This window comes from Pisolithus orientalis (assembly GCF_024613125.1).
Source record: "Pisolithus orientalis strain OTSU chromosome Unknown F5J12scaffold_5, whole genome shotgun sequence".
NCBI classification, from domain to species: domain Eukaryota; kingdom Fungi; phylum Basidiomycota; class Agaricomycetes; order Boletales; family Pisolithaceae; genus Pisolithus; species Pisolithus orientalis.
Genome location: NW_026260786.1, coordinates 783,512 through 808,813, shown reverse-complemented (window position 1 = coordinate 808,813; position 25,302 = coordinate 783,512). Strand labels below are relative to the sequence as shown.

At 50.4% G+C, this 25,302-nt stretch overlaps 10 protein-coding genes across 10 annotated transcripts; 6 read left to right on the top strand and 4 right to left on the bottom strand.

The window, feature by feature from the left end:
* Window positions 1-1,162: 1,162 nt before the first annotated feature.
* Window positions 1,163-2,217, bottom strand: F5J12DRAFT_447613 (Alpha/Beta hydrolase protein). Its single transcript, XM_051739472.1, has 3 exons — window positions 1,948-2,217; window positions 1,709-1,895; window positions 1,163-1,648 (listed from the first exon to the last, which is right to left on the bottom strand). Exons 1-3 carry the CDS (start codon window positions 2,091-2,093, stop codon window positions 1,274-1,276), a joined length of 708 nt encoding a protein of 235 aa, XP_051603082.1. The 5' UTR covers window positions 2,094-2,217; the 3' UTR covers window positions 1,163-1,273.
* On the top strand, window positions 2,161-4,953 carry F5J12DRAFT_447581 (nitrogen permease regulator of amino acid transport activity 3-domain-containing protein). Its single transcript, XM_051739471.1, has 7 exons — window positions 2,161-2,217; window positions 2,272-3,195; window positions 3,246-3,663; window positions 3,715-3,870; window positions 3,924-4,598; window positions 4,655-4,760; window positions 4,809-4,953. Exons 2-7 carry the CDS (start codon window positions 2,334-2,336, stop codon window positions 4,833-4,835), a joined length of 2,244 nt encoding a protein of 747 aa, XP_051603081.1. The 5' UTR covers window positions 2,161-2,217; window positions 2,272-2,333; the 3' UTR covers window positions 4,836-4,953.
* Window positions 4,954-5,103: 150 nt separating this feature from the next.
* On the bottom strand, window positions 5,104-5,443 carry F5J12DRAFT_903896 (cytochrome oxidase c subunit VIb-domain-containing protein; the record flags this gene model as incomplete). Its single annotated transcript, XM_051748464.1, has 2 exons — window positions 5,104-5,193; window positions 5,255-5,443. 2 exons carry the CDS (start codon window positions 5,441-5,443, stop codon window positions 5,104-5,106), a joined length of 279 nt encoding a protein of 92 aa, XP_051603080.1.
* A 169-nt stretch (window positions 5,444-5,612) lies between these two features.
* Window positions 5,613-9,583, top strand: F5J12DRAFT_889653 (rab-GTPase-TBC domain-containing protein; the record flags this gene model as incomplete). The annotated part of the gene is made up of 5 exons (XM_051747355.1): window positions 5,613-6,428; window positions 6,484-8,846; window positions 8,902-9,202; window positions 9,251-9,430; window positions 9,491-9,583. 5 exons carry the CDS (start codon window positions 5,613-5,615, stop codon window positions 9,581-9,583), a joined length of 3,753 nt encoding a protein of 1,250 aa, XP_051603079.1.
* Window positions 9,584-10,329: 746 nt separating this feature from the next.
* On the bottom strand, window positions 10,330-13,533 carry F5J12DRAFT_810259 (uncharacterized protein). The gene is made up of 19 exons (XM_051744776.1): window positions 13,410-13,533; window positions 13,342-13,351; window positions 13,268-13,286; window positions 12,864-13,215; window positions 12,616-12,803; window positions 12,484-12,566; window positions 12,330-12,434; window positions 12,262-12,275; window positions 12,122-12,206; window positions 12,014-12,074; window positions 11,919-11,957; window positions 11,778-11,869; window positions 11,562-11,723; window positions 11,472-11,515; window positions 11,407-11,421; window positions 11,327-11,361; window positions 11,144-11,276; window positions 10,557-11,093; window positions 10,330-10,502 (listed from the first exon to the last, which is right to left on the bottom strand). Exons 1-19 carry the CDS (start codon window positions 13,509-13,511, stop codon window positions 10,413-10,415), a joined length of 2,166 nt encoding a protein of 721 aa, XP_051603078.1. The 5' UTR covers window positions 13,512-13,533; the 3' UTR covers window positions 10,330-10,412.
* Window positions 13,534-13,662: 129 nt separating this feature from the next.
* On the top strand, window positions 13,663-15,702 carry F5J12DRAFT_810254 (kinase-like domain-containing protein). Its single transcript, XM_051744775.1, has 8 exons — window positions 13,663-13,819; window positions 13,892-14,014; window positions 14,067-14,163; window positions 14,212-14,317; window positions 14,367-14,703; window positions 14,759-14,902; window positions 14,956-15,092; window positions 15,146-15,702. The coding sequence occupies exons 1-8, from the start codon at window positions 13,721-13,723 to the stop codon at window positions 15,375-15,377; spliced, it is 1,275 nt and encodes a 424-aa protein (XP_051603077.1). The 5' UTR covers window positions 13,663-13,720; the 3' UTR covers window positions 15,378-15,702.
* F5J12DRAFT_810246 (A1pp-domain-containing protein) lies at window positions 15,703-17,192 on the top strand. The gene is made up of 9 exons (XM_051744774.1): window positions 15,703-15,904; window positions 15,988-16,052; window positions 16,119-16,130; window positions 16,188-16,235; window positions 16,290-16,353; window positions 16,426-16,552; window positions 16,623-16,730; window positions 16,785-16,837; window positions 16,897-17,192. Exons 1-9 carry the CDS (start codon window positions 15,783-15,785, stop codon window positions 16,937-16,939), a joined length of 642 nt encoding a protein of 213 aa, XP_051603076.1. The 5' UTR covers window positions 15,703-15,782; the 3' UTR covers window positions 16,940-17,192.
* F5J12DRAFT_764291 (uncharacterized protein) lies at window positions 17,176-18,127 on the top strand. The gene is made up of 3 exons (XM_051742167.1): window positions 17,176-17,249; window positions 17,297-17,595; window positions 17,647-18,127. Exons 1-3 carry the CDS (start codon window positions 17,223-17,225, stop codon window positions 18,098-18,100), a joined length of 780 nt encoding a protein of 259 aa, XP_051603075.1. The 5' UTR covers window positions 17,176-17,222; the 3' UTR covers window positions 18,101-18,127.
* F5J12DRAFT_810240 (eukaryotic translation initiation factor 1A) lies at window positions 18,128-19,018 on the bottom strand. Its single transcript, XM_051744773.1, has 5 exons — window positions 18,853-19,018; window positions 18,782-18,793; window positions 18,542-18,724; window positions 18,384-18,486; window positions 18,128-18,328 (listed from the first exon to the last, which is right to left on the bottom strand). Exons 1-5 carry the CDS (start codon window positions 18,859-18,861, stop codon window positions 18,204-18,206), a joined length of 432 nt encoding a protein of 143 aa, XP_051603074.1. The 5' UTR covers window positions 18,862-19,018; the 3' UTR covers window positions 18,128-18,203.
* A 5,273-nt stretch (window positions 19,019-24,291) lies between these two features.
* Window positions 24,292-25,231, top strand: F5J12DRAFT_447047 (uncharacterized protein). Its single transcript, XM_051739469.1, has 4 exons — window positions 24,292-24,748; window positions 24,804-24,841; window positions 24,936-25,004; window positions 25,058-25,231. Exons 1-4 carry the CDS (start codon window positions 24,672-24,674, stop codon window positions 25,153-25,155), a joined length of 282 nt encoding a protein of 93 aa, XP_051603073.1. The 5' UTR covers window positions 24,292-24,671; the 3' UTR covers window positions 25,156-25,231.
* Window positions 25,232-25,302: the final 71 nt, after the last annotated feature.

Sequence of the window (25,302 nt, the reverse complement as noted above, 5' to 3'; positions counted from 1 at the left end):
CAGCACGCCCACCCTGGGTAGGTTCACTTGCGGGAGGTTCGGAGGACGGAAGGATCTTATCTTTCGCCGCTCCTTGAGCTTTAGCATCTTTTGCCCCAGCGGGTGACAGTACAGCCTTGGGTATCAGGGATCGTGGAACAGCCCCGGTCGAAGTCGACTTCGTAACGCGTGTGGGGGTCGAAGCAACCGAAACAGGAGTGCGCGCCTTGGACAACGACGCAGCAGTTGGCTTGGTAAACCTCTCTGAAGCATTGCCACCCGAAGTCACCTGTTTAACAGGAAGAGGCACAGGGATTTGCGTGTTCCGAGAACGAGCCAGGGAAGCAGCAGTGGGAGCAAAGAGGCCACCTGCCGGAGTCTTAGGCCGAGTGGTGCTGGCACGAGGCTGCGTAGCAGGGGTCTTTGGACGAGAGGGAGTGAGTGGTACAGACTTGGAAGCAGGGCGCGGGGTGCGAGACAGAGACGCGTTCGATGCAACTGACTGGCCGGTATGCTGTGGTTTGAGGGGTTGGGACGTGGACGGAAGCGACGACTTTGAAGGAGCCGGTTTGACAGACGATTTGACGGATGAATGTGACGCAGTAGAAGGTCGACTCTTCCTAGGGGACGAAGCTACCCGTGTCCCAACAGACGTCGGGGTAGACTTTCTAGCTGCGGTCAACTTGTCCTTGGGTGGCGGTGATTTAGGTGGCTCAGAAGAGCCGGAAGCTACATCATCTGGGGCAACTTGGCTGGTCTGCGGACTAGAAGGGGGCAACTTGACCTCGCCTGCCGATGGCGAAGCGGAAGAGAACACTGGTTGGGCATCAGCGGCCATCACGGGCCTGGGTGACACTTCCTTCTTGTCCTTGGCCTCCTTGACGGAATCGCTGGGTAGACGGCGGTGGGGAGTGGGATTGAGTGACGATGGGAACGACTGCCGTTTGTTCTGCTGCTCAAAGCGACCGATGAGGTTGGCGACGCTCTGACGGGGCCTCTCGTCTGGCAGAGGCCTGCAGAGAGGCAACGAGGGTAAGTACTTGGGTGCTGCAACGCTCACGACCAACGTACATGTCGTTCTCTGCTGGAAGCTAGAGAAATAGGAAACGGACAGATAACAAACTTTTGAAAACCTTGTAAGATACGTAGTCTGAGGGAAAATGGTGCAATTGCAGGGCAGTTCGCCGCGCGGACAATATGAAAGTATGTAAGTAAGAATTGAAAACACGTTGATGTCTTATAATATTACCCGACTCAACTCTGTCTCCAGGAGACCACAATCTAAGCGGATTATTTACGCCGTGCTGAGCCAGTTCTCTAACGTCTGCTTCAACGTCGTCCGAGCGGAACTACTCCGCCAGAAATGATCTGCTTCTGCCACGGACACAACCTCCAGCTTACTAGCTTTACCCTCGCTTCTTTTCCGAAGCGACGTTCCCCACGCATCGTACTTGCTTCGGCTGGTAAAGTTATCTCGTTCTCCGTGGATAATGAGAACGTTCGCACAGGATTGGCCAAGTAAGTTGTCCAAGGCGGTCGAGTATACTCTCGAGTGGAAAAGAGTGAGGAATCCTCTGGGACTCAGCGGGTACGAGAGCAAGACGTACGACATCTTGACCGAGGCTAGTGCAGGATGCAGTGTTGCTATCAGCGAACCATGAGAATACCCCTAGTATGAAGAACCCAGGTGACAGTGAAAGGGTGGGGGAAAGGACTGCAGCATACATACCACGATAATGACCGAGTTAATTTGGGGCTCCTTTTGCAAGAACTGCTGGACCAGCGCTTGCAGATCTTCACCCTCCTGTCGTCCAGTGAACGAAGGGTATCCGGAGGACTTGCCTACCCCTCGAGAGTTAAAATACACGACATAACAGTCATGGCGAGCGAACAGTTTGACGATAGATTGAATAACACTGCAGAAATTGAGGTTGCTGGTGACTTGACGTGTCAGGCAGGAACGCTCACGGATCATCCATGCAACCACCCAGCCATGACCACGGATGCAGGCAGAACACTGCCGTGGTTGAATGGCTTCCCGGTGGTGGATTTACAACTGTGATTTCCAGGGTGGCCCCGGTAGTCAGTGGCAGCAGTTCTCGTTTGGTGGTCATCAGTTACCATGTAGTAGTCTCCGCCTGCTTGGCCCCTGCGGCGATGATCGACCCAGTGCAGGGTACACACTGACGCACTGTCTTTTCATGACAGAACCGCCTATTCTAACACCTGGACATCACGGTACCTCAATCCCTGATACTAGTGCTACATATCTGAGACAATAACCTCTCTTAGGTCGACGAAGCCAAGGAAAATAGCTCTCCTCCGGTACTACTCTCAGGCAACCTTCCTCTTCCATGGCACAGACTCTCCTGGCCTTTCTTCTCGTCAATTCATCCGCCAAAGGACCCAATCTCGTCTTCAGATGGCCACCCAACCCAGAGACAACTTCTCGCCTTTCCCGTCCACTCCCATCCGAGGATAGACTTGAACTGGACAATCCATGGAGGGCTGCTAATCACAACGACTCTCCCCCGAACACCGTCGAAGGCAATGGCGAAGCAGTGGCTACAGCCGCAGAGGACTATCAGTGGAAATCCCCTTCTGTCATCCGGGACAGGTCTAGATCTTTCCCCCGCACCACATCTCTCCCTACCTCCGCAGTTAACGCATTATCTGAAGAGCGCCTTTTCGATGATGACGAACTCGCAGAAGATCCAACAGACGAAAAGTACCACAGGATTTTTGATTACTCTACTCAATTCTTGGCTGGCATGCTGTGCCCGAAGACTTCTCTCTGTCATCAGAAGTTCGACCTTGTAATTGATGACCTACTGTTCATAGGCCACCCAGTCTGTGTCAATGACGATGGTCGCTGGCAGTTCAAACGAGAGAAGAGCTCGTCCGGTTCCAGGGGAAGAAGCTCTATCAACCGTGAGTCGATGGATGACATCAAGTCCGAGGCGTCCACTCGTGCATATTCACCTACCAGAGACAACGAGAGTTCGTGGCTGCACATGTTTCATTTTGTGCTTGTTCTGGACTTACCTGATCCGTCGTCGTCTGCCTCTGAAAATATGTCGAAGTACTTCGACACCATGTATAAGCAAATTGCGTTTACCATCACCGCAGTGCTGTTCCAAGAACAAGTCCTCTCCAATTTCGTTGAGCTGGAGTGTGATGTCCTAGGGTCTTTGGAAGCAGAGTACATCGCAAAAGGTTTAGTGTTTTACAACCATTCGGACCTGATGCTAACATATTCTTCAAAGGGGAACCGTTTTCTGCATTCGTGTCACAGGCTCTCGAGGTCTCCTCCATTGCATCCGTTATGAGGGCGCTCTTCGATGCCGTCAAATCATCTACCATGGCATACATCACTCTCAACAATATTCCTCTTGAGCTACAACTTCCTCCCTTTTTAGACCATCTCCTTCACAGCGAAGAAGAGTACGAACTTGATTTCGTGGATCCACAAGAAGACGAAGATGAGGCGCGACTGTGGGGTTGTGATTTGAGCTTCGGTTGGCGTCTCCCGAGTCTTGCACCTTGGAAGAGTCTACTTCTTTTGGAGGGAGATCAGGAGCTGGATCCGTACATCAACCTGTGCGGTCCACACGTCAGCCCTGATGAGAGGGACCATGCAGAAGGATTGGTCAAGTTTCTGGAAGTAGCATCCGTTACACTCTCGTGTGTATATTCCTTTCTGTTTGCAGTATCCAATGATTCAGCCAAGTCCAGCCTCTCGGATATGGCCGATCTATTGGGATGGAATTTGGAGACACAAATCTATCCGACGGTGCGGTGGCTTGTTCACCACCGACGAGCAAAAGTCGTTGATACCATCCACGCGGACCTAAAGACTATATTCACTATACCACCCAAGTTTGTTGCACCGTATGTATTTGTGTCTGGTCTTGTCCGACAAACACCAACTAACACGGCGTTAGGTTATGTACGCTCTCTGCAGAATTCAAACGTGACTTTCCTCAGCCCGAGATACCTCCCCTTCCCTCTCTTTTAGCAAGTATCTCTGAGGCGAGCTCTAGGCAGAGCGACAACCACTTTTTCGCGGTAGTGGTGCGCTCAAAGGAGCTGATCCCTCTTTACCACGAGGTTGTAATTTGGTTGCTTAAGCGCGACATGTTGTTCACACTTCATCTTCGCATTCGGATCGTCGCTACTACCGAACTCAAAGCTCGCGTACGTCAAGCTCACGAATACAAGTTAGAACGCTCAAGGGGGCAGCGACACCACGATAGGATAGGAAGTAGCCTTCGTCTTCGTGACCAAGACCCTACTTTCTACGATGTTAACACTAGAAGGCCAGGCTCCGCGTGGTTTCCCTTACCGCCGCGGGGAGCCCATCGTTTTTCCAGGCGTATGCCATCTGCCGAGTCGGAATCGAGTAGAGTAAGCGAGACTTCCTTGCGGCACGTCGGTGAAGAAGATGAAGAGGTTATCACGGATGAGTCTGACGATGAGAACATAGCCTGGGGGTCACCAGAAGACACGCTCTGGCCGTCTCTCATCAGCGATCCGGGAACAGCATCTCCTTTAGAACGTAGATGGCTCGCTGCAATGTCCGAAAGTAAAGATGAGCATATTGCCAGACGGTTTGAACGGTAGGTGTGTTTGGGTAAAACAAAATCTCGGCTACTCTAAGTCACTTCCCTGTTAGAATCAACCAGTATTTCGATGGCAAAAGTACAGATGATGAGATACTTTACCGCGCAGAAATATCGAGGAAGCAACTTCGTGAAGTCTTGCACCATTACGACGAATATGTAGGTACTGTCATTTTTTGGACAGCACGGACTTATAACATCATGAAGTTACAAACATTCTTGCACCCAGCGTAACGCCTCGTCACCTCATTTGGAAGCATTGAACGAGCATCATGTGCGCGTTGCAGCGCATATGCTGCCCTGAGTTTACAGGCACACGGAAAAGTCTGCCTTCCTCTGAGTGTCTGTCGAAAAACAATGCACAGATACTGTGTTTTGGACCTGATTTCAACGCTAAACGGAAACCTATAATAGATAGCGTAGCGTAGCAAAATCGATATGAGAGGGGTAGGTTTAAATTAGTAGGAGCATGTTTCGGCGAAATGACTGGTCGGGAACAATTCTACTTGGGTCCCCGTGCTTGAGTCTGTGCCTGCGCAAGCATATCTTTCTGCTGTACGGCCAACATGCGCCGTTTGTTGAAGTAGTCGATCTGACGACCATGCATGGGTTAGTGAAGAAAAATCGGGCCAAGTGAGTGGAGCAGAGCACACCCAACTCTTTGCACAGTTTGCCTCGTATGAACGCTTTTCCTTTGCGCAGACGTCGCCTTCGTCGCCCGCTTTCAGAACACCGGCGCCGTCAAGGCAATCAAAGTATAGATCCCTGCTTTCCCAGCATCTCTGTCTGTCGTGCCTGGTGGCAGCGGACGCTTGTTCTGGTTTACTACTGAACCAGCCCATGAACCCAACGATGTCATGGATGCATCAATGCAAGTGAAGCATGTGGTGCGTTGGATACCCAAATAAGGCAATGATGTCACAGGCTGCTGGGCGGCCCAGATTTCGGGTTTCATGCAGGGGGCTCACCAGCACCTTGCATAGTGGTGGTTATGCCAGAAGACTACCATCGATGAACTCACCTTTGCAACCATCTACACCAGTCCATCTACACCCACTCTCTTCAGATAACACTCTACTACGAGGGCGCAAGTCGCGCGGAACACCCGATGCATCCACAGACAACCACACACCTCGGAGCAACTTACATAGTTCGAAAGCAAAATCAGAGAGACTCGGCGAGTCAGATGCTAAACCCGACAGCGGTGTCGTTACCATTAGCTATTCTCGCCCAAATTGGGATGGCAGCGTGCGGGGGCATGGAAGGGGAGAGCGACGCGGAGCAGGTGAAGAGCGCGACGCGCTCCATCGGCGTCCATCTGTCGCATCATTTAAATCTCCCGGTTCTGTTAAGGGGCCGTGTTTTGTGGTCGCTCCTCCATACGACAACAACCACTTCCTTCCCCCGAGTCCAGTTTCTTTCCGCGGAAAGCCCCTGCTTGTTGAAGGAGCACCACCAGAGTTGTCATCGTCATTTGCATCACAGGTGCTTTCCAATACCTGGCACAACTATTCCGACGAGGTTATCCAGTCCGCTATCTCCCATCTTAGTGTCATGGAATCACCTTCTGACGGTGACGACCATCCATATCACGCGGCATTACGTGTGCTGTCTTCGGCATTTCACCATATGTCTCGTACCTGCTTAGAATTAGAGGAACGCCGCAGGGTTTTGGAGGAGGAAAGAAGCGCCCGCAGGCAGCGCGCTGAAGCATTACTGGGGGAACTTCCGCCATCCGAACGAGATGTTGCAGGACGTGTCATTCTGTCTGTCTTTGCGGATGACTACGAGCACGACCATCACATGGAACGTCAACGGAGTCTTTCTGTATGGGTATTTTGCCTCTTGTGCTACACATAGTTTTAACGCACTCTTGGATTAGTCTTTAAAGACATCGTTGACAGAAGCAATGGAGGATGAAGTTCCGCTGGCTCGGAGCCTCTCTGGCGACGGTGTGGCATCTTCCATGCCATTAACATCCGAACTCTTGTCACAGAACTCGTGCGCTGGCGAAGGTGTAGTTCTGATGGCACATACGCCAATATCTGTGCCTAATACCTCGGCCCTAATGACTCCTTTGGACGATACTTCTACTCACGCCCTCCCACCCAAGTATGAGAGAGCCTCGATCGGGGAGTGGGTTGGTGGATGGCTACAAAGAAACAGACCAAAGTCTCAGCGTAGCGTATCTACCGTTTCTGTCAAGAGAGCGGAAGGATCGGTTGTGAATGCCTCGCAGGATGAACCTGCGGTTTCTGGCTCGGTCACAGCGGGTACGAATCCTTCGGTTTCCGACCCACGTCTACGTCCCCGCAGGAAACCAAGTCGAGGTGTGTTTGAGGCACTTGGAATTTCAGTGCGCAACCCCACCCTTCCGTCCTCTACTCCCAAGCAGTCCACAGTTGTGGAGCAGACCTCCGATTCTTCCTCTCCCCCTATTGCAGAGGGAATTTCCAAGGTTCCATCTTCCTATTCAATCCCTATCGGTGCTACCCTGCCTTTCTCGTCGCTTGCTGCTCCCCAACTAGCCACATCGCCTGAGCCCGTCGAACCCACGACTGAAACATCAACCTTGCGATCTCAGTCTCTGGCGGACGAGAAGTATTTCCATCAGGGGTCATCCTTAAAGGCTATTGCCCACGCTATACGGGTCATGACCAATGACCCGGGCAGCATCCTGGTTGATCAAGGCCGTGAAGTAGGTCCGCTGATCCGTAAGCTTGCATTTGAGCTCGTCCAGCACGCCAGGAAGGAAGGTCTCTCATTTCGTGAAAGGAGGGAGCGGAAAGGCAAAGGAGCCGAAGTTAGTCAGCAAGTGGTCGCACGTGCTACGCTTGCCCCTGTTGAGGGTATGGATGTCACCGCATCACTGACACGCGCACTTGCCACCCAAGGCGAGGTTCGCAAGGCTAAGTCTAAGAAAGCAACCTTTATGACCAGCTCATTCACTTCGCCCCTCTTTGGCGCACTGATATCCCAGGGACAGCGCAAGGCCATTACAGAGTCAGATGGAAGCACTAGGAACATCCATGATCAGTCTCCATCAGTATCTCGTCAACAGCCAATTCCTGCATCCGTGCAGCCTGTGACGAATAAGCCAGGATCGGTCCCACTGGAGTCAATTATTCCTGCGACAGCGAAACCACCAACACAATACTTGTCGCGAAGGCATAAGCCACTGGCCACCCCAGATTTTCACTTTGCCGCACCTCTTCCCAACTCTGCTTCCCGTTTCAATGTGTATCTTGACAGGGACAGCAACCAACCGCTTACGGACCGCTACGGATTCATATACGATGTCTGTCTGTATGATCTCCTTTTGCTCATCCGGGCAAAAGAATGCAGTAACACTGCACCTGGTTGTCTGACTGGTGTCAAGATTGCTGATCGAACGGAATGCAGCTCTTGGCCTGATGAGGAAGAAGAGACACTCGGAAATCAGGTCGATATTGTCAAGGGGGATTGTGAATGCGACGGTTCCGGTTCGCCCCCATTCGTCAAGGCAGTGGAAGGCGGAAATGCCGATTCCACTCCCCGTTCCCTTCCAGCGGGGGGTCTTGTGCAGACCACTGGAGAAACCACGGAGCCATCCGTTGTTTCTCCTAGCAGCCGCCTGCGCTCGAGTACAGTGTCCTCGGGCCATACGACTCCAGCCCCCGTGTCGGTGCCCACGCACTCTTGGGCGTCTGTACTTTCGGTTACCTCTAACACCCCTCCCCATGCCTGCGCAAAGACCATCCGTTACCTTCTGAAAGAGTTGACGAAGATTCATGACCAACGACAAGACACTAAAAGGAAGGAATGGGATACCTTCGTGAAGCACCGCAGAAGAGTATTGGTTGGGAAATCTTCGGCTGCCGTTATACCATCTACTGGGGGCGCAGCTGCCTTGTTAGGGCTTGGTACCCGGGATGAAGCAGAGGAATTGTTGCATACAGAGGGTCTGATTGGCTTTGCCCAGCTTGGTCTCTCTTCGAGTAGAGATGAGAAGAAAGAATTTGATAGATTGGTTCGAGGTGGTATACCCCTTGCGTATCGGTCCAAGCTGTGGTTGGAGTGCAGCGGAGGTCTGGAGATGCGCGAGCCTGGTTTGTTTGCTGACCTGCTAGCGCGGGCTGATGGTTACGAACCTGCTGTTACGGAAATCGAGAAAGATATTGGAAGGACCATGCCTCTGAATGTATTCTTTGGAGGCGACGGGGCTGGTATCGACAAACTGCGCAGAGTCTTGACTGCATACAGCAGGTGAATTCCGCGGCAAGGTCGAGCTTGCGCATCTACTGATCTGTGTGCCTCATAGGCGTAATCCTCTCGTTGGTTATTGCCAGGGCATGAATTTGGTCGCATCCACTCTATTACTAGTACATGCTGACGAGGAAGAAGCATTCTGGGTTCTCTGTGCGATCGTAGAACATATTCTCCCGGAAGAGTTCTTCTCCCCGTCGCTCTTACCATCTCGTGCATGCCCTCTAGTCCTTTTGGACTATGTGCAGGAGTTCCTTCCAAGGTTGTCTGCGCATCTATCAGCGCTTGGGGTCGACCTTCCTGCTATTTGCTTTTCTTGGTTCCTTTCGCTCTTCACGGATTGCCTCCCAATAGAGGTAGGATTTCGTTTGTATCATGTGGCATGCATGCTCAATATCGCGTAGACCCTCTTTAGAGTATGGGACGTCTTTCTAGTTGACGGATTGGATGTACTATTTCGCATCGCACTTGCCATACTCCGAAGCAACGAACTAGAGCTGCTACAGTGCGATTCTAACTCCGCTGTATACGTTGCACTGGAGAATTTACCTATGCGAATGTGGTTGCCAGACAAGTTACTTCAGGTAAACTCCCCTGTTCGTGTGTGCCATTGTGTCGTCATACTGAACCCCATCACCGGATAGCTCGAGTTTGAACTGCGGTCGTCCATAGTGCATGCTGACCTGGTAAAGCGCCGGGACACCCATGTTGCGGAACTCAGGCACTTGATGTCATGATGCCCCTCCAGGCCTGGTGCCCACCTTTACCCCCCTTCCAATGATCGTTGCCAATGTCAATCGTCGTATTCCCACCATTTCGTTAGAGCGCCCAAAATCACCAATATCGTCACCACACACACGCCTTATAATCAATCCACGTGCATATCACGCTTTGCGGACCTAATACTTCCCCATCGATGTATTCTACATTTCACCGTCACTTCCGTTCGTGCCTGTACCGTAGAGCAATGTCGATTCAACACTAGCTATTCTCCGTTCGTTCGCCACCTCAAAACTCCTCAATTTGTCGTATTTCATCTCGTTTACTGCGTGATTCCTTGTCACGATATCATCCCTGTTGTCTACGACACCGACACGAACGGAGTCCTTGAATTGTTAGGTAAGTTAGGCAGTTCAGTTTGGGCCCCACCGTAATGGACACGGCCGGTAACTTTTCTGTGCACTGAGCACACACTTCTTTCATGGTACGACAACGGTCACGCTGAAATCATGTTGCTGCTTGGTAATGGGGACATTATTCCGAGGTATCAGCCTTGTTATTAGTCCGGTCTGTTGTTCATTGCTATACTGCTATACCTTGTACATGTTATGCCATATGCCTGTCCGAACCTGGAAGAAGTGAGAACATAGGCATCCTGTTAGCATGGGACCGAAGTGAGGCGTTGGGGAGCACCACATCTCCGAACTCCAGCGAACAAGCTGCAGACTGCACCTATAAACAGTTGGGCGGCATTCATGCACATGGGAACAACTCCGAACATATATTTGGCACGGTAAAAGAGGACAAACCGACACAAAACTGAATCATACGAATCATAAATCGCGTTCAAGACATCGTGGCACTAGTAGTGGCGGTATCATTCCGGATTCCTCTCGTCAACGACAACAACAGACCCTCGATGCGCACCTGTCGGTCCTAAAAATATGGGTTTACCTGGGGGGCTCATCAATGTGCTAACGAAAAACTTACCTGTAGGTCCCTAATCTCGTCTTTAAGTTGAGTAACGGGGAGCTCTCGGCACTCTTCCAGCAAGGATTGTAGTCGTTGTAACCCATTCTCACTATCGAAACGCCCCCCGTCTAGGTTGTCGACTTTAAGAGAGAGGGATGGCTTCAGCCGGCGGAAGAACTTTGATAGAGGTGTCGTTGTGTCCAGTGATAAAACCTTCGCACTGCTCGAAGTATCTTCCAGTGGAGTGAGCGTGCTCACCACTCTCTGTCTGCGAGGTGTGTTTTCAGGGTGGTCAGATGTCCCTAACTGACAGGACGTGGACGGGGCCATCGGAGAAAGTAAACTCTCTTCATTTCCTGCCTCATCAAAGATACCAAAGTCTCGGGAGTCCTCCGCCTGGAAAATAACGCTATAGAGGTCCGCAGCTCGTGATCCAAAGAGATAGTCGACGACGGGAATATTTCGGATATGACCTCGATAGAGAGAATATTTTGCAATTTCCGGAGCAACTAACCACCGCTCATAGAGTGCAATGACCACCAAGATCGGGAAGGACTAATGCCGAACGGATCAGCGAAGGACACGAAATCACCAATAACACGCACGGTGAGTTTGATGAGAAAAACATTTGCTGAATGGAGTTGTCGTGGAGACAGCAAGTAGGTCGCTGGCTTCAAGATCAAGAGCGCGAGAAGATTGAAAGGGGGCTGGTAACTAAACAGGGCGTCGGATTTTACTCTACACCCATTTTCAAATCATGCAAATGTGGAACAAACGGTTTCGCCTACCCTTCGATGGTGGAGATCGTATATTGGAACAAATACTTAAAACTGTCAGACTTATATCAGAATGATTTGGTGTCTCCTACCTCTTGGGTGGCATTCTATCATGGATAAGTTCGGTGAGGGAGATACCACGTAAAGATACACTCACTGCGTCAATTCGAGCAGCCGTGTTCGAAAGAATTGATATGAGAACTACGAGGATCAACATATGCTTCCAGGTAGATTATATTTTACTCACTCGTCAAAAGGAGGGTGTTCGATAAGGCCGCAAAGCAAGTCATCAATATAGGCCCGAGTACCGAGTGGAAGCTCTTGGCTTGGTTGAAGCTCAGAGAAGTGTTCCCAAACCAAATCTGCACTATGAGCCACGCGATCCCGCTCATCGTCCATTTCCCATTTGCTTGCATCGGTTATCAATGATCCTGTACTTCGCGACATAGCATGGCGAACTCACCGATCGTATATAAAGTCAATAGGAGGCCGGAGAAACATGTGGCTGCAATGCAGATGAAGAACACAAACTCAGAAATCATTGCCCGCAGGGCTCTGCAACGTTCTGGTCAGATGTGTAGGAGCCATGCAACATCCGACTTACAAGATGACTACGTTGTTAGTGATGGCGTAGAACGCGAGACTGAAGGGGGACAAATAATTAAAACTTGTGGCAGCACAAAGCCAAGGATTACACACCGCGGGACGAGGATGCAGCCAGCGCAAGCTAAGATGTCGAATGCAAGCTGGGAGGCATCGGCTAAGGGCGTCGGTGAAGCACGGTAGAGCATAGACACTAATACTTACCATCGTTGGTAACGAGGCCCTTGATGCGCAAACCGAGATAGACAAGAAAGATGACCACAAACGAAGTGTCAAAAGCATTCCAGACCTGCATAGGGAACTGGGAGTGAGATTTCCTTCACATCTCCAGGAAAGGGTGTTACATTGGACATGTATACTGCAGACACGGTGAATATGAGAATATGCTGAGCGATTCAGATTGTGGGCTTACTGAGCCATCCATATTCTCTCGAGGCAGTATATTCCTGCAGGGTAAATGCGACTGCGAATACTAAAAAAACCCCTTCCCACAAGGAGATATATGCAGTATCCTCGGCTGCGCTGTTATGTCAGTAAATATCCAACTCAAACGGAAGAATGCGCACACTGAAGAAATATTACAAAAACGAGCAGGAGCACTGCGATGTTCATGAAATGCAGTATGGCAGAATATCGAGGAACTCTCAACCTGTGTCGAAATGAGCATTGACAACTGACGGGAGAAAATGCATACTGGCCTGTAATGGTCAAGGAATGGCGCTTTGCGAACATCGTAGATTTCTATCGCGCGTTGCTTGTAATTATCCGCTACTACCGACTTGATGGCCGCAATTGAGAAGATAACACGTCCAGTATACACATCATTTACGACAGTTTGCACGATAGGAGAGGACAAAAATGCTTTCGCTTGGGTGGCGATCGCCATCTGCGAAGGGAGCTTAATACCGAGTGATAGGAAGAAGAGGGGGGGAAGCAAAGTGCCGACCTCAATAGCGCTTTGAGAATTTCCCCTGCATTCTTCCTCTCCGATGACTTCTTTCACTTCTTGGACAATGTCCATGGGAGCTCCGGCGAGAGGGTTCCACGGTGTGGTTAACACAGCCACCAGCTGAACTTTGCTAGCAGCAAAGTGGTTCAGGAGCTTCAAGGCCATGATCTCGCAAAGGGTTGCACGGGAATGCGAGACACTGGCATGCGCAAGATCCGATACTGCCTGTGTGAGGAAGTACGAGCGCACGACCATACACGCGTATACGACAGCCATGTTGCACAGCCTCGCATACTTGAGTACTAGCGGCCGCACCACCGCGAAGTTGATGTCGGATGCTGTGAGCTGGCTGGGGTGAAATATTTAGAACCCGAGGAGATGAGTTGTGGGGAACAGCCTACTCCCAACTAAGAGGTGTATCTGGATTGATGGGTAATCAGTGCTAATTAAATACCCGCACGACAAATTCACAAACCTATAGAACTCTGGGCAGGTCTCCCGGGTCAGGGGTTGAAGCGGAACAAAACCCAACGGACGACTCACTATGACATCCTTCTTCAGATACGGGATCAATGGAAACACCTTAATGGAAGCCAAGAAGTCCTGGGTAGGAGCTACTCCCACAGGCTGCTCCTCGAAGTCCATCGTGGTCGCCGTTCAGCCCAACTCGGCTCCAAATATAGTTCCATGTGCGTGTTGCTTATATAATCAACGCCGATGTCCATATGGGGCACAATGTGTCGCTCCGAGCGATCAGTTGCCAAAAAGGGAATCTGTTGTTGTTTTATTCGGAAGACTTAAAGTCGTGCGAGTGTTCCGTCCGCCCAAGTTCTTCCTCGTCTCTCTCATGAATCATGGGATGCTGTTCATCCCAGCCCATTGATTTCAACTCTGAAGTTAACCTCTTTCATTTTGATCTGCACCGCGCTGTGGGCAAAGGTGCATTCGGTAAAGTGCGTGCGATCAACTCTGCCAAGCGAGTTTATGGTAATCCCACACTCGTCTCTGACGACCATATCGCGTAGGTCAGAGTTGTCGAGCACAAGAAAACGAAGAAACTCTATGCCCTTAAATACATCGACAAGTCTCGCTGTATCCGCCAAAAGGCGGTAGCGAACATCATACAGGAACGCCGACTACTGGAAGAGGTTAGTCCCGCCACACCCGTGGCGCCGACATACGTACCCATCTGTGATGCAGATCGATCATCCCTTTGTCGTCAATCTTCGCTATGCCTTCCAAGATGACGACAATTGTTTTTTTGTTCTAGACCTCATGCTTGGCGGTGACCTTCGATGTGAGTTTGCTTTTTGCGCTTTTATGTCGTTCTAAGTTTCCGCGATAGTCCACTTAGATCGCAAAGGACACTTGTCCGAGGAAGTCGTACGCTTTTGGGTGGCAGAACTGGCTTCTGCCTTGGTGTATCTTCACAAGCGTCGAATCGTTCATCGGTGAGTCAAGGCATCGTTTTACAAATGCACTCCACTAAACAACATACAGGGACTTGAAGCCAGATAACATCCTGCTTGACTCCGATGGTCACGCTCATATAACGGACTTCAACGTTGCGATTCACTATTCGGAGCGACGGCTACATACCAGCGTGGCGGGTAGCATGGCATACATGGCTCCTGAAGTAATCGGAAGGAAGGGATACACGTGGTGCGCGGATTGGTGGAGCTTAGGTGTCACCACCTACGAACTGTTGTTCAACCGCCGCCCCTTTGAGGGACGCACGACTGATAGGATGACAAATTCTATACTCAAAGATGCACCCAAATTCCCAGACGGCCCTAACCTAAGATGCAGCAGCGCAGCTGTTCGATTTGTTCAAGGTGTAAGTCCTTTTGGCGCGGCTGAATCACTGACTGGTTTGCTGAGGATCGGTGCAGCTCCTTGAACGCACCGTGAGCGAACGCCTTGGTTGTAAACCTGGGGGCAATACTTTCGAGGACATAAAGAACCATCCCTGGATGTCAAGCATAGATTGGGCCAAGTTGACCTCGAAACAGTTGCAACCACCGTTTGTCCCCGACGTTTGTCGCCCCTCTTCCCAAATTAGCGCCGTCGCTAATTCCTGAATTTGTAGACGAGGAAGGCTAACTTTGATGTATCACACGAACTCGATGAATTCCTCATGGTAGAAAAACCTCTTACTCACACGAAACGCAAGGCAAATCTTGATCTGGAGAAGCTGAAGCCAGAACTTAGACAGCTTGAAGAACAGTGAATAAGTTTCCTCGGCCTGAAAACACTCCAGAGTTCTTATCACCATCTAGATTCACCGTGTATGATTTTACGTCTTCGCAACGCAGATCCTACTATCCACACAATCAACCTATCACGACCGTCGTTCGGAGCTCGGGTTCTGAACCTATGTCTGTTATTCAATCCCAGACGCATACTTTACAACCGACGGCCACCATGGCCGAGCGCTCCCTTGCTGGCTCGCCGGGGCCTGACACAACCTGGCACCAACCTATGCATCTTCCTTTGGCCAGCATCTCTTAACGTACCTTGTTTCCATAATGTCAAGTATAGCACAGTAAGTAGCCAGAGTAGTCTGTGGCACTCCTTCTGACTTGATGAATATCTAGCAACGTCCTAATGTGTATCTCTTGCATGCTTGGTTCTTCACAGGACACGCATACTCTTCGTTCTTTTGGCATACCTTCTATTTTGTTGTCTGGGCGTCAACATGACAAACCAATTATTACGCACCGTCGTTTTTGTAGCTGCAGCATGTATTCTAAAATCTCGTGGACCCGATGACACGCTATGGCGCCTATTGCACAGGATTCATAGAACACGTTTGAGGGAATAACGCCCTGAGGTCCCGAACTGATTTGTCACATTTCTGTGAGACGCCTGTGTTGTCCAAGTACATCGTCTGCCAGTTCCTTCAAGTCTTAATCTATGGTGGTCGCACTGCACGATATCCGCACGATCGACGAACTTTTTCGGAGAGGCGCGTTGCGTGCAGTTCAGAAACCCATCTACCCATCCCAAGCGGGGGCCTTGAATAAGGTGTCATTGTAGTGAGTACGATAACACATCCCGTCGAATCCTTTTTGACTCAGAGCACACGCGGCGGGGGGCCTCTTGCACCACATCACAACAGCCAGGGAGATATCACCACTCTTCAGACGGACGCCATCGTCAACGCTGCCAATCCATCTCTTCTAGGTTCGTCATACTGACTCGCCATACATCCGTCTGTATTTAAACTTGGTGCGGCTCTGTCCTGACAAGGTGGAGGCGGAGGTGAGGCACATCCTAGTCGACTACACCCTGCTTGAACGATCTACATGTACATTACAGTGGACGGCGCTATCCACGCTGCTGCCGGGTCCCAGCTTCTAGCAGAATGTTAGTGAAAGTTGAGTTCACTAGAAACCTACTCTTCTAATCCACCACATGCAGGTTGGACGTTGGGAGGGTGTAAAACTGGTGACGCTAAAATCACTGGAGGGTACGATTTGCCCGCGTGAGTAGCTTATTCATACACGTTCCGAAAGTTCGTGTAAGTGTCTTTCTGATCTTACCCGGCGCAATACAGGAAGCATGTCATCCATGCTGTAGGACCGGTATATGATGCGTGCAACACGGAGATGTGCGCGAAACAACTGCGATCCTGTTATACGACTAGCCTAGGACTTGCTAAGGAAAATGGCTGCGAGACGGTCGTAAGTTCTAACATATGCACCCCTGATCCTGGGATGTTGTGATGACCTGAACCTGGTCGTGTGGTTGTAGGCATTTCCGTCTATTTCCACAGGCATCTATGGTTACCCTCTACGTGACGCTACGCACATCGCGTTGAATGAAGTACGACAATTCGTGGATTCCGACGTTGAAGACAAGGTTAGTCTACGACATCCACCAATACTATTCGGATGACTTCCGTATGTTATGTAGATAAAGCGTGTTGTTTTTGTGGTATTCAGAGACGTGGACCGCTCCATGTACGAGTAAGTTTTCCATGGTAGTGGGTTTCGCCGCAATTTATCCACAAGTCCGTTGTTGTCAGGGAACTCATTCCATTCTATTTCCCTCCTGTGGAGACGGCGTGAGAAGCAAGTCTACGCTGGTACTGACGTTATCAGGTGCATCGATGCTCGTCCCTTGCTACAGAATTCGTTGGATAGTTCAAGAGGTATCGCGGTAGAATTAGTATCCATGTAAGATCGTCAGTCATTTTGTTGTGCTACCATTGTTCCTCTCGAGGTCATTGAAAGATGTCATGAGGACTGCCGTCACTACGCTCTCGATGATAAGTTGTGTATGTCAATTGCCTAATTCATTAACAAGTGACTTTGATCGATGCCCATATGACTGACATCGCCCTAAAAAATTATGGTCTTGCTTGACTTGCCTGTCGAGGTTCGGAGAAACCAGCTAATTCTGGCCTTAATCTGACCGTCACCCAGCTACTTTACGAGGTTGGGCTCTACGCAGCCTCGCCCACGCTGCCTCAGACGTGCCGTTATTTGAACGCAATTTTCAAAGCTTCCCCTGCATCATATCGAGCACAATACCTTGTCACATGCCTCGAACAATCACGTCCGCGAGAGGACGCGATTATCACCAAAATATTAAGGTACCCCATCTGCAACGAGGACGTCCTGGAGGCGTATTTTCGGATGACCGCTTCCCAGGCCGACTCGTGGAAGCGGTGGGTGCCCGAACTCCCCAGACGCCTCTTCCGGACGCTAGCCACCGATTCAAAGTCCTCGCGGTCGCCTTCTGTTTCTCGTGTTGCCCCGCGGCGCGGACGTAGCGAAGGCGGGGCCCTACGGTGGACAGAACTTGATCACCCAGTGCCATTCCTCCGATATCTGTACACATGCCCCCATATTCCCCCACCAGCCGTAAATTCACACCAAGGATATGCCTTAACAAAAGCTGTCCAGACCAGATTTGTCCCGCTAATACAGTTCTTGCTCAGCCACGGTGCTACTCCGGATTGGAAGAACAATCTGGCCATTTTCATTGCCATATATCGCAAGGATCTTCCAATGGTGAAAATGTTGGTGGAGAGGTCAGAAAAGACCAATACCCGGCCGGAGGGGAGATCCGCTGGGGCCAAGAGGCGAAAGCTAGAAGACAGGGTATCTGTTACTCCTGAGATGGTTAGGGCGGCGGTGAAGTGCAAGGCGCAGGATATCGTCGAGTATTTTACCAGGGAAAAAGGGTGCATACCTGACATCCATACGCTGCTCATGTTAGAGTAACAGAAGGGGCATAATGTCAAAGAAAAGTCCAATAGGCAACGCCGTATCATAACATTCGTACTATGGCAGGCACAAATTGATCATAAAAGATACATGGACAGCTCTAAATGTCGTCGATGTCGATGTCTCCTTCGTCACCGAACTCGAATGTGCATTCACCATCCTCTTCGGGGAAGGTGTCAGTCTCATTAATTTTAGCGTTTTCAGGTAATTCCCCATATGCCTTCACTGCAACATATTTATTCAGCTTAGATAAAACATCCAGGTGAGCAATATAACACACAATTCCTAGCCTCGTCGGCCGTGTATTTGACGATGACGTCTGCTTTGTTATCTTGGAAATCGCGGAGCGATAATAGAACGATATCTCCTTGGTTTATCCAAACCTGAGCATAGACGGGTCAACAACAACCACAGCAAGCGCACTTGGGAAGAAATCACCTTCTTGCGCATCTTGCCCCGAATATGCGCTAATCTCTTTTCACCGTCGAAACATTGAGCCTCCAAACGACCATTTCCCAACATTTTGGTGACCTGGCCATACTCTTGCCCATCTTCTCGGAAGATCAGTTCGCGCTTGTCATCGTCGTTCTCGTTCTTTCCACGCCTCCGGTTTTTGCCACCCTGATCAAAAAAGCAAGGGTTTACAAGCTACGTAGACCAATTATTGCACAGACACACCTTTCCCTTATTCTGTGGAAGTCGAGCGACGAAGTCAGTGCTTATGATCTAGAAACATGATCCGCGAATACCTTTGGCATTTCTAATCAACGACGATTGAAGTTTTCCTTCCTTTCCTAAGACTTTGAAAAGTTCTGAACGAGCGAAGACCGTTCTAGGAGCTTGGAGTTGGGGATCCGGGCGTGGAGGACAAGTCACAAGCCTTGGCACAGGCTGATCAGTGCGGCGTAGGCGAAGCGGTGAAAGTTTCATTAGGTAATTTGCTGCTTGAAATGGAAAGTATGTGTCAGCATGGGCATTTGACCCCGCGAAACTTAGTCTGGCATACGCGAAACTATATGTACCCCTGAGGGCCAGCAAACTGGATGGAACATGTGTTGGTCTAATCAAACGTAGCCTAGCTTATATTACAGCAGCAGCAGATTATGCTTAACTGGTGACATCTGGTCGAAGAGACGCACGTCGTACAGATCGAAAGCTTTTCGAGTAGAGGCGCGATGGCGGCTTCGGAGCTGTGGTCCTTGCACACCTTGTTGATGTCGAAGGTGGGTCAATTTGGCATGTTCTTCCATTCTATTCAATTCGGATCACCTCGCGGCAACCCTAATGATAACGAAAAAGTATCTGCACGCGTACGTATACTGTTTCGGTTGAAGCCGTGGGGGCTTAACAAGAAAAAGTAAGTGTGTTTCTACACACGTACGTATGCCTCGGTTGAAGCCGTGGGGGTATATAATAAGTCAAGTACGCGGTCAACGCCTCTTCCCACCTCGATTGTCTCTCTGATATGGCATCGACAGAGCACCTTCCGCTTGCCCTCCAGCATCCTCCTCTTTGCCATCTCCCCACATCCATCCTCGGCGTTTTTCAAGTGCCTGAGGACGTAATCTTCGCTGATCAGACACCTGAGTAGTCTCTGATCCACCCGTTGAGGTCCTGCCCTCAGCGGATGGATCAGAAATACTCTTGTGTTGGACCCTCACCTCCACCGATCCTTGCTGATCCCGTGTGGATAAGCTGTGAGGATGCACAGAAGATTTTTAGTTTTCGTCGTTGCGGTACGGACCTCCAAGACAGGCAAATGCATGTTTGGCTCAAGCATGAACACTTGAATTGTTGTTGATGCTTGATGGAATGGCAAGTACTCACGGCTCGGACAGCTGATGTGGGAGACCTGTTAGGTATAGAGGCGCATCGCTGCCGCCGTTAGCTCAACGCAGGTGTGGTCGCATGCTTTGGCTGTATAAAGCTGGCTGTCGCATCATGGGATATTCCCGCCTGTTGACCGCGGACTGACCCAGTCCTCGCCACAAGCATCAGGCGTTTACTGGCCGTAAACTCCGTTGTCCCCAACTGGAGATCTGTTTGATTGAAGGAGCCATCCGGTGCGATGACCCCCACCACACAGGGACGGTCCTTACCAAGCCATCAGGTCAATAGTATATTGATTGATGCGAAAAAATGACGAGGCATTCTATCAGTGTAATATATCGAGAGAGTCAAGTGTGCCTACCAACGTAGCATTCATAGGCCCCCCCGTCACCACAAAAAAAGACCCACCTCAGATTCTGGGGACGGTAAATGCGGGCCATTTGCTATGAAAAATTGTTGGCCAAAATTAGATTACGATAACATGAATGGATGAATGAAAGCTGGTGAAATATCAATATCCTTCTCTGCGTTATGTACCTGTCTTGAGGCAGCTTGAGGCGTTCATATTCATGGTGCCTTAGGTGTACCAATTCAAGACCAGCGGCGCGAGCAAAATCTGTCCCCGCGCGACAAAACCACAGTCCGCACAGTGTGCAGCTTGATCACGGACGGGATCTTGGGACACCAGTTACTTGGAAACCATACCAACCAGACGAAACCATATGCCAAAGACTGCTTTCTTGGCCGGAGACACTACCATGACGACGGCAGTGTATAAGAATATCTGGGCCCACCATACCTCAATATGTTGCTTGGCCCTTCTCTGGTGCATTACACGGATTTGAGTTTGACTATGTCTGGCCATCCATGCTAATTAACAGCCCGAGCATTACTACCTCGATGGTAGCTCCAGCATGTCGGAGTACAGTAGGAGGTACAGTTAAGAACAAAGCCCAGGAAGACGAAGAGCTCGCAACAGAGATAAAGAACGGCGAAAGGGACTCGTGGCGGAGAATACTGCACGGAAACGATAGTGATAACACCTCCGAATAGGGATGGGGAACCAAAGAGGTGCGGTAACGCAAGTGCCAGTCAGCCAAGGTGTGGAGTTGCGAGGAGGCGAGAGGGTCAGACAGATAGCCTTGTGGTAGTGCGTTAGTCTCGATTGAGGCCAAGTCTGGCAGTTTATGCGTGTGATGGTGCAAACTCAAACTTTAACCGGCACGGAAAGGTCTCATGTCCAAGTTTACGTTTAGGCCTTCGTTAGGGGCCTGGCTCACTGGCAGTGCGACACCGGCCACGCAAACGTGCGGTAGGTCGCAAGCCCATTCAATTGGCGGTCTTTATCATCCTCACCATCCTCTTCGTCGTCATGGATACGTCCTTCCCTGTCTTCTACAATTTTCTTCAGAACCATGGCCCCAACACGGCCACGTTCATCATCCCTGTCGAAGCTTTCCCGACACCCCATCGCTTAGCCGCACTTGGTTTCGGTCAGCCCGAACTTGTTAGGGAATATAATATTTGTCTTCTTCGTGTTGATCGGCGCCTTCTCGCCGTTGCTTACTCCTGAGACCAAGCCGAAGACGTTTGTAGTCCGAAAGAGGCGCGGCAAAATACTCATTCCCTTGCCCGCGCAGATTATTACCAGGCGGTGCTCGGTCGCGAGAGCTATCCCCCCAGGCCAAGGGCATTTCTGATGGGACATTAGTCACCGGGAAGCCTTGCCAACTAAACGGAAACTGTACTCGAGCAATCAAATCCTACGCTCACTGCGGAAACGAGGATTTAAGTCGACGTAAAAGAGCGCGTAATATGTCTGAGTATTCTTCGGATTCCGAACCGATTTCCACTGTTATTCACTGCATAAGCTAGTTTTTTAACAGAAAGTTTCAACTCATACACTAGTTTTAGTATACCAGCCCTATCCAGGGCTGGTCTCTGCCTTTCCACTTCCCCGATGAAGTCCAAACTCTCAATTCTCATCGTTCACCTTCAGCTGTTCACTCATCCCAGTTCGGCCCCGGGCAAACCGCACAACTACTAGTACCTGTTTCGTCGTTTGATTCCCATTTCCTCGAGGTACCCCACATTACGCCGTTAAGTTGTGCCCTCCTTTCTGGATCTTCATGTCACAATAACCCAACTTTAATCCTATCTTGAGCGAACTCGAAGCACGCTTAAAGTAGACCCCGAGGCGAAAAATAATCTGAGCATGGAAAATCAGGTTGGGGGTAGACTAATTCAACATGGTTCATTGTGAGGGTAAGTAGGAACCCTGAACTGCATAGTACGCAAGGCGCTTATGCTTCCATCTTCTGATCTTACACCGATAACCTGTGCCGCAAAAAATCTTGTTTCCCCGGCGGCTGGGTTGCAAGCTACGAGTGCACTGCCCTGACCAATATTAATGATTACTGCACAGGCCAGATACTCGTCCATGACGACCGCCGGCGGCGCCCGGTCTTGTATACCGCGTCTCTTGGTCACACCTCAATATTGCTCGGCCTTGCAACTCACCTATGAAGAGCATTCACCGGCGGTCCGAAACGGCATGGAAATCAAACCCGAACTTAAATGTCGAGGTACGCACATAAGTAACGTGACCTTTACGCGAGGCCCTCGTTCTTGAAGGTTACTGAGGTACCACGGCAGAAACCGAAAGGGAGCCAAAAGCAGACATCTGGGGTGACCTATTACAAGGCTATGAGCTGACACTCTCCTTGCTTGGGACCTTGGCATGTTGGGCAGCCTCTCCTCGAAAGGGCATCAATGTTGCACCCAAGTTGGCAAGTACTAAATCCGCAGGACGAGGCAGGACGAGATCTGTTGGGCTACCATGCCAACGAGGGATCCCAGTATGTAATCAAACTGTCTGGCAGGGAATTCGGGTGTGTGTGAATGCCACTAGCTAGGGATACAGATGATTGGCATATTGGCTTGACAGGCTGATGCCAACGTGAGTGTTTTTACTTAGGAGTGACAAGACCCAAGACTCCCCATAGCTGGGCACACGTGATACGGCGGCTCATCGATTCAATATTGTTGGGTGGTTCCTGTAGCGTTCCTGTATCGAAAATACCACATGTAACAGTAAGTGGCATGTACGATTACCCCCTGTGGTCGCATCTCCATGACATAATGACTGTGCCTTGGTACAGTATTATTACATCCGGACCCAGTACTACAAGGGTATAGTCTGACGTAGTGAATAAACTCATACAGTATTAATGCCATGATGTGACTCGATCGTGTGACCTTCCCGCTTCCGACTTGAAGAAACCGATGCGGGACATATTATAATGCATGGCGCCGGCTTTCCCTAAAAGGGGAACTTGGATGTAGTAACGCCGGGGTCGGGTTCACGGGGAGACAAAACGGTCGGAGAGCTTGTACTTGCCAAGAAGAAGCTCAGCCAAGAGTGTTTTCTGCAGACATGGGCATATGACGGTCATAGCCGGAACCACTGGCATGATCGCGTGACGTCCCTGCACCCTATTAGCGCGTGAGCAATCGCAATATCAACGGGAGGAGGCGGGGTTGTTGAGGGATCGAAGCGTGCACTCATGAACGTTCGAACGCCTCAAAGGCTGCGATCGCACGTTCATGCTTTCCGATATACAAGTACCATTAGTATTATATTAACTTGTAATACTGGGTGTCGCCAGGTGTCATCCTGTGTCGTCCTAGATGCCAATTGAAAGCCACCGGCGGACCGATGAGCCTACGTCATTGCCATTAGCCGACAGTACTTTGCGGAAGTCACGACCAGACTGGTGTCGAGTTGGTCACCTCCCACTGTAGAAAGCCCAGATCCTCTATCACAGCTTTCTTTATCTTACCACACATCATCTATCTGGTGTTTCAAGTCGGATCACATTTGTTTATAGGGATATAAAAAACAGCCGTGACCAGAAGGCAAAATCACGCCCGTGTTGAAAATGCCGGATAATGATTTTCACCGTGCTAACCAGTACTGGGCAGAAATTTAATCCGTCACCCGTGACTGACCGTCTAACTTGTTCTGGAGATGATCAACCTGAGTTCCTATCCATGGAAAAGGCAAACCGGAAGGCAGCCCGGGGCTTCACCGCCATAATGGGTTGTGCAAAACACTCACCACGTTCGTTCTTGCGACAGTTATGCAATTACGCCTCTGTCACTAGTCCTGTCGTATTTGACAGCTGCAGTCAGTATATACTTATAACGAACGAATAAGTATTCGCCCGTCATGCAAAGAGCGCCACCTCTCCCACCGAACGTGTGTTCGTTTGCGCTTGGAAACCCCCTGGTGAATGTTTTCAACTTTCCCACATCGGATGTACCTCCTATTATAAGGTGATCGGACGCCACAGGGATCTAGTCATGTGCCAGTTCAAAGAGCGAGTCCGGAGGCTTTTCGATAAGTCGACCTGTGGCGAATCTTGGGGCATTGCACCAAAGTTACAATGCACACGTGTACGCGTACCTCGGCTTCTCGCGAAGGCCGTAGACTTCGCTAAAGGCACGTCTGGAGCCGGTGAAAGTTTACCTGCCCCACGGGTGTGATAGTACGCCGCCTTTTATAGTAGCGAATTCGCACGCCGCCTCTGTTCACATTGCCATCGCCGACGGGCGTCTGGGCAACTGCAGTGGTCTCACACCCTCTTGAGTAGTCGACACATAGCAGTCGTCGCGCCAAACGAGGTTTCCTGATTGTGTTTTCTTTGTGCCCGGGGATTGGCTGGCAGCACAGTCCATGGCATCCTCGCAGCGACTGCGCGCGCTTGCATTGTACAAAGAACTCCATCGCCTTGGACGAGAATTCGAGCCATCGTGAGTGACCTTGTACGGTGCGGTCATGGGATCGTTGGATGATGCGTGGGAACAGATACGATTTCCATGGCAAGTTGAGGCGACTTTACGAAAGTGAGCGATGTTCTTCGGGCCGTCCCACGCGGAGAATTGGCTGAGCCTTTTTGTTGCCGGTGTAACCATGGTCCATGATATGATGGCGTGACAGAGAATCGACATCTGACAGACGAGGGTGAGATAGAAAAGGCTATCCAGTTTGGGGAGTATATCAAGAACGGTGAGCTGTTCGCGTGCCTGCCACATGTGGGCTTGGCTGAGCGTGAGGTGCAGAAACGCTGGCGCTGTATTCGCTGCGCAAGTACAGACATCTGAGACGGATGTACCCAAGTGGAAGTAGCGGCGACAATAGCAATGGCACTATGTATTAGTTTAGTTCCGTAATCGGCCGAGAGTGGTTTAAGGTTGAGCAGATCTGGAGATGCGGACTTCCTATTATGGATCGGGCTATGTTCCCACGATGACAGGGCGGTGTGCCTCAACAGAGACAGCGATTCTGATTGGACGACACCATCAAA

Excerpts from the sequence above, each read along its gene's own strand:
- F5J12DRAFT_447613 (XM_051739472.1), bottom strand. The coding sequence starts at position 2,093 with ATGACCACCAAACGAGAACTGCTGCCACTGACTACCGGGGCCACCCTG. Across the intron at positions 1,896-1,947 it reads GGTGGTTGCATGGATGATCC|TGTTATTCAATCTATCGTCA; the intron begins GTGAGCGTTCCT and ends CAATTTCTGCAG. Across the intron at positions 1,649-1,708 it reads TTAACTCGGTCATTATCGTG|GGGTATTCTCATGGTTCGCT; the intron begins GTATGTATGCTG and ends TCTTCATACTAG.
- F5J12DRAFT_447581 (XM_051739471.1), top strand. The coding sequence starts at position 2,334 with ATGGCACAGACTCTCCTGGCCTTTCTTCTCGTCAATTCATCCGCCAAA. Across the intron at positions 3,664-3,714 it reads GTAGCATCCGTTACACTCTC|CCTCTCGGATATGGCCGATC; the intron begins GTGTGTATATTC and ends AGCCAAGTCCAG. Across the intron at positions 4,761-4,808 it reads TGCACCATTACGACGAATAT|TTACAAACATTCTTGCACCC; the intron begins GTAGGTACTGTC and ends AACATCATGAAG.
- F5J12DRAFT_810259 (XM_051744776.1), bottom strand. The coding sequence starts at position 13,511 with ATGGACTTCGAGGAGCAGCCTGTGGGAGTAGCTCCTACCCAGGACTTC. Across the intron at positions 11,870-11,918 it reads ACTAACAACGTAGTCATCTT|AGCCCTGCGGGCAATGATTT; the intron begins GTAAGTCGGATG and ends AGAACGTTGCAG. Across the intron at positions 11,516-11,561 it reads GAACACCCTCCTTTTGACGA|TTCTCATATCAATTCTTTCG; the intron begins GTGAGTAAAATA and ends TGATCCTCGTAG.
- F5J12DRAFT_810254 (XM_051744775.1), top strand. The coding sequence starts at position 13,721 with ATGGGATGCTGTTCATCCCAGCCCATTGATTTCAACTCTGAAGTTAAC. Across the intron at positions 14,903-14,955 it reads AACCACCGTTTGTCCCCGAC|ACGAGGAAGGCTAACTTTGA; the intron begins GTTTGTCGCCCC and ends CTGAATTTGTAG. Across the intron at positions 15,093-15,145 it reads CTTAGACAGCTTGAAGAACA|ATTCACCGTGTATGATTTTA; the intron begins GTGAATAAGTTT and ends ATCACCATCTAG.
- F5J12DRAFT_810246 (XM_051744774.1), top strand. The coding sequence starts at position 15,783 with ATGGTGGTCGCACTGCACGATATCCGCACGATCGACGAACTTTTTCGG. Across the intron at positions 15,905-15,987 it reads TTGAATAAGGTGTCATTGTA|CCAGGGAGATATCACCACTC; the intron begins GTGAGTACGATA and ends ACATCACAACAG. Across the intron at positions 16,354-16,425 it reads GGAGGGTACGATTTGCCCGC|GAAGCATGTCATCCATGCTG; the intron begins GTGAGTAGCTTA and ends GGCGCAATACAG.
- F5J12DRAFT_764291 (XM_051742167.1), top strand. The coding sequence starts at position 17,223 with ATGGTCTTGCTTGACTTGCCTGTCGAG. Across the intron at positions 17,250-17,296 it reads TGCTTGACTTGCCTGTCGAG|CTACTTTACGAGGTTGGGCT; the intron begins GTTCGGAGAAAC and ends ACCGTCACCCAG. Across the intron at positions 17,596-17,646 it reads ACGCTAGCCACCGATTCAAA|CGAAGGCGGGGCCCTACGGT; the intron begins GTCCTCGCGGTC and ends GCGCGGACGTAG.
- F5J12DRAFT_810240 (XM_051744773.1), bottom strand. Across the intron at positions 18,487-18,541 it reads GGGGCAAGATGCGCAAGAAG|GTTTGGATAAACCAAGGAGA; the intron begins GTGATTTCTTCC and ends GTCTATGCTCAG. Across the intron at positions 18,329-18,383 it reads GGCCGACGAGGCTAGGAATT|TGAAGGCATATGGGGAATTA; the intron begins GTGTGTTATATT and ends AATATGTTGCAG.
- F5J12DRAFT_447047 (XM_051739469.1), top strand. The coding sequence starts at position 24,672 with ATGGCATCCTCGCAGCGACTGCGCGCGCTTGCATTGTACAAAGAACTC. Across the intron at positions 24,749-24,803 it reads GGACGAGAATTCGAGCCATC|ATACGATTTCCATGGCAAGT; the intron begins GTGAGTGACCTT and ends GCGTGGGAACAG. Across the intron at positions 25,005-25,057 it reads TGGGGAGTATATCAAGAACG|AAACGCTGGCGCTGTATTCG; the intron begins GTGAGCTGTTCG and ends CGTGAGGTGCAG.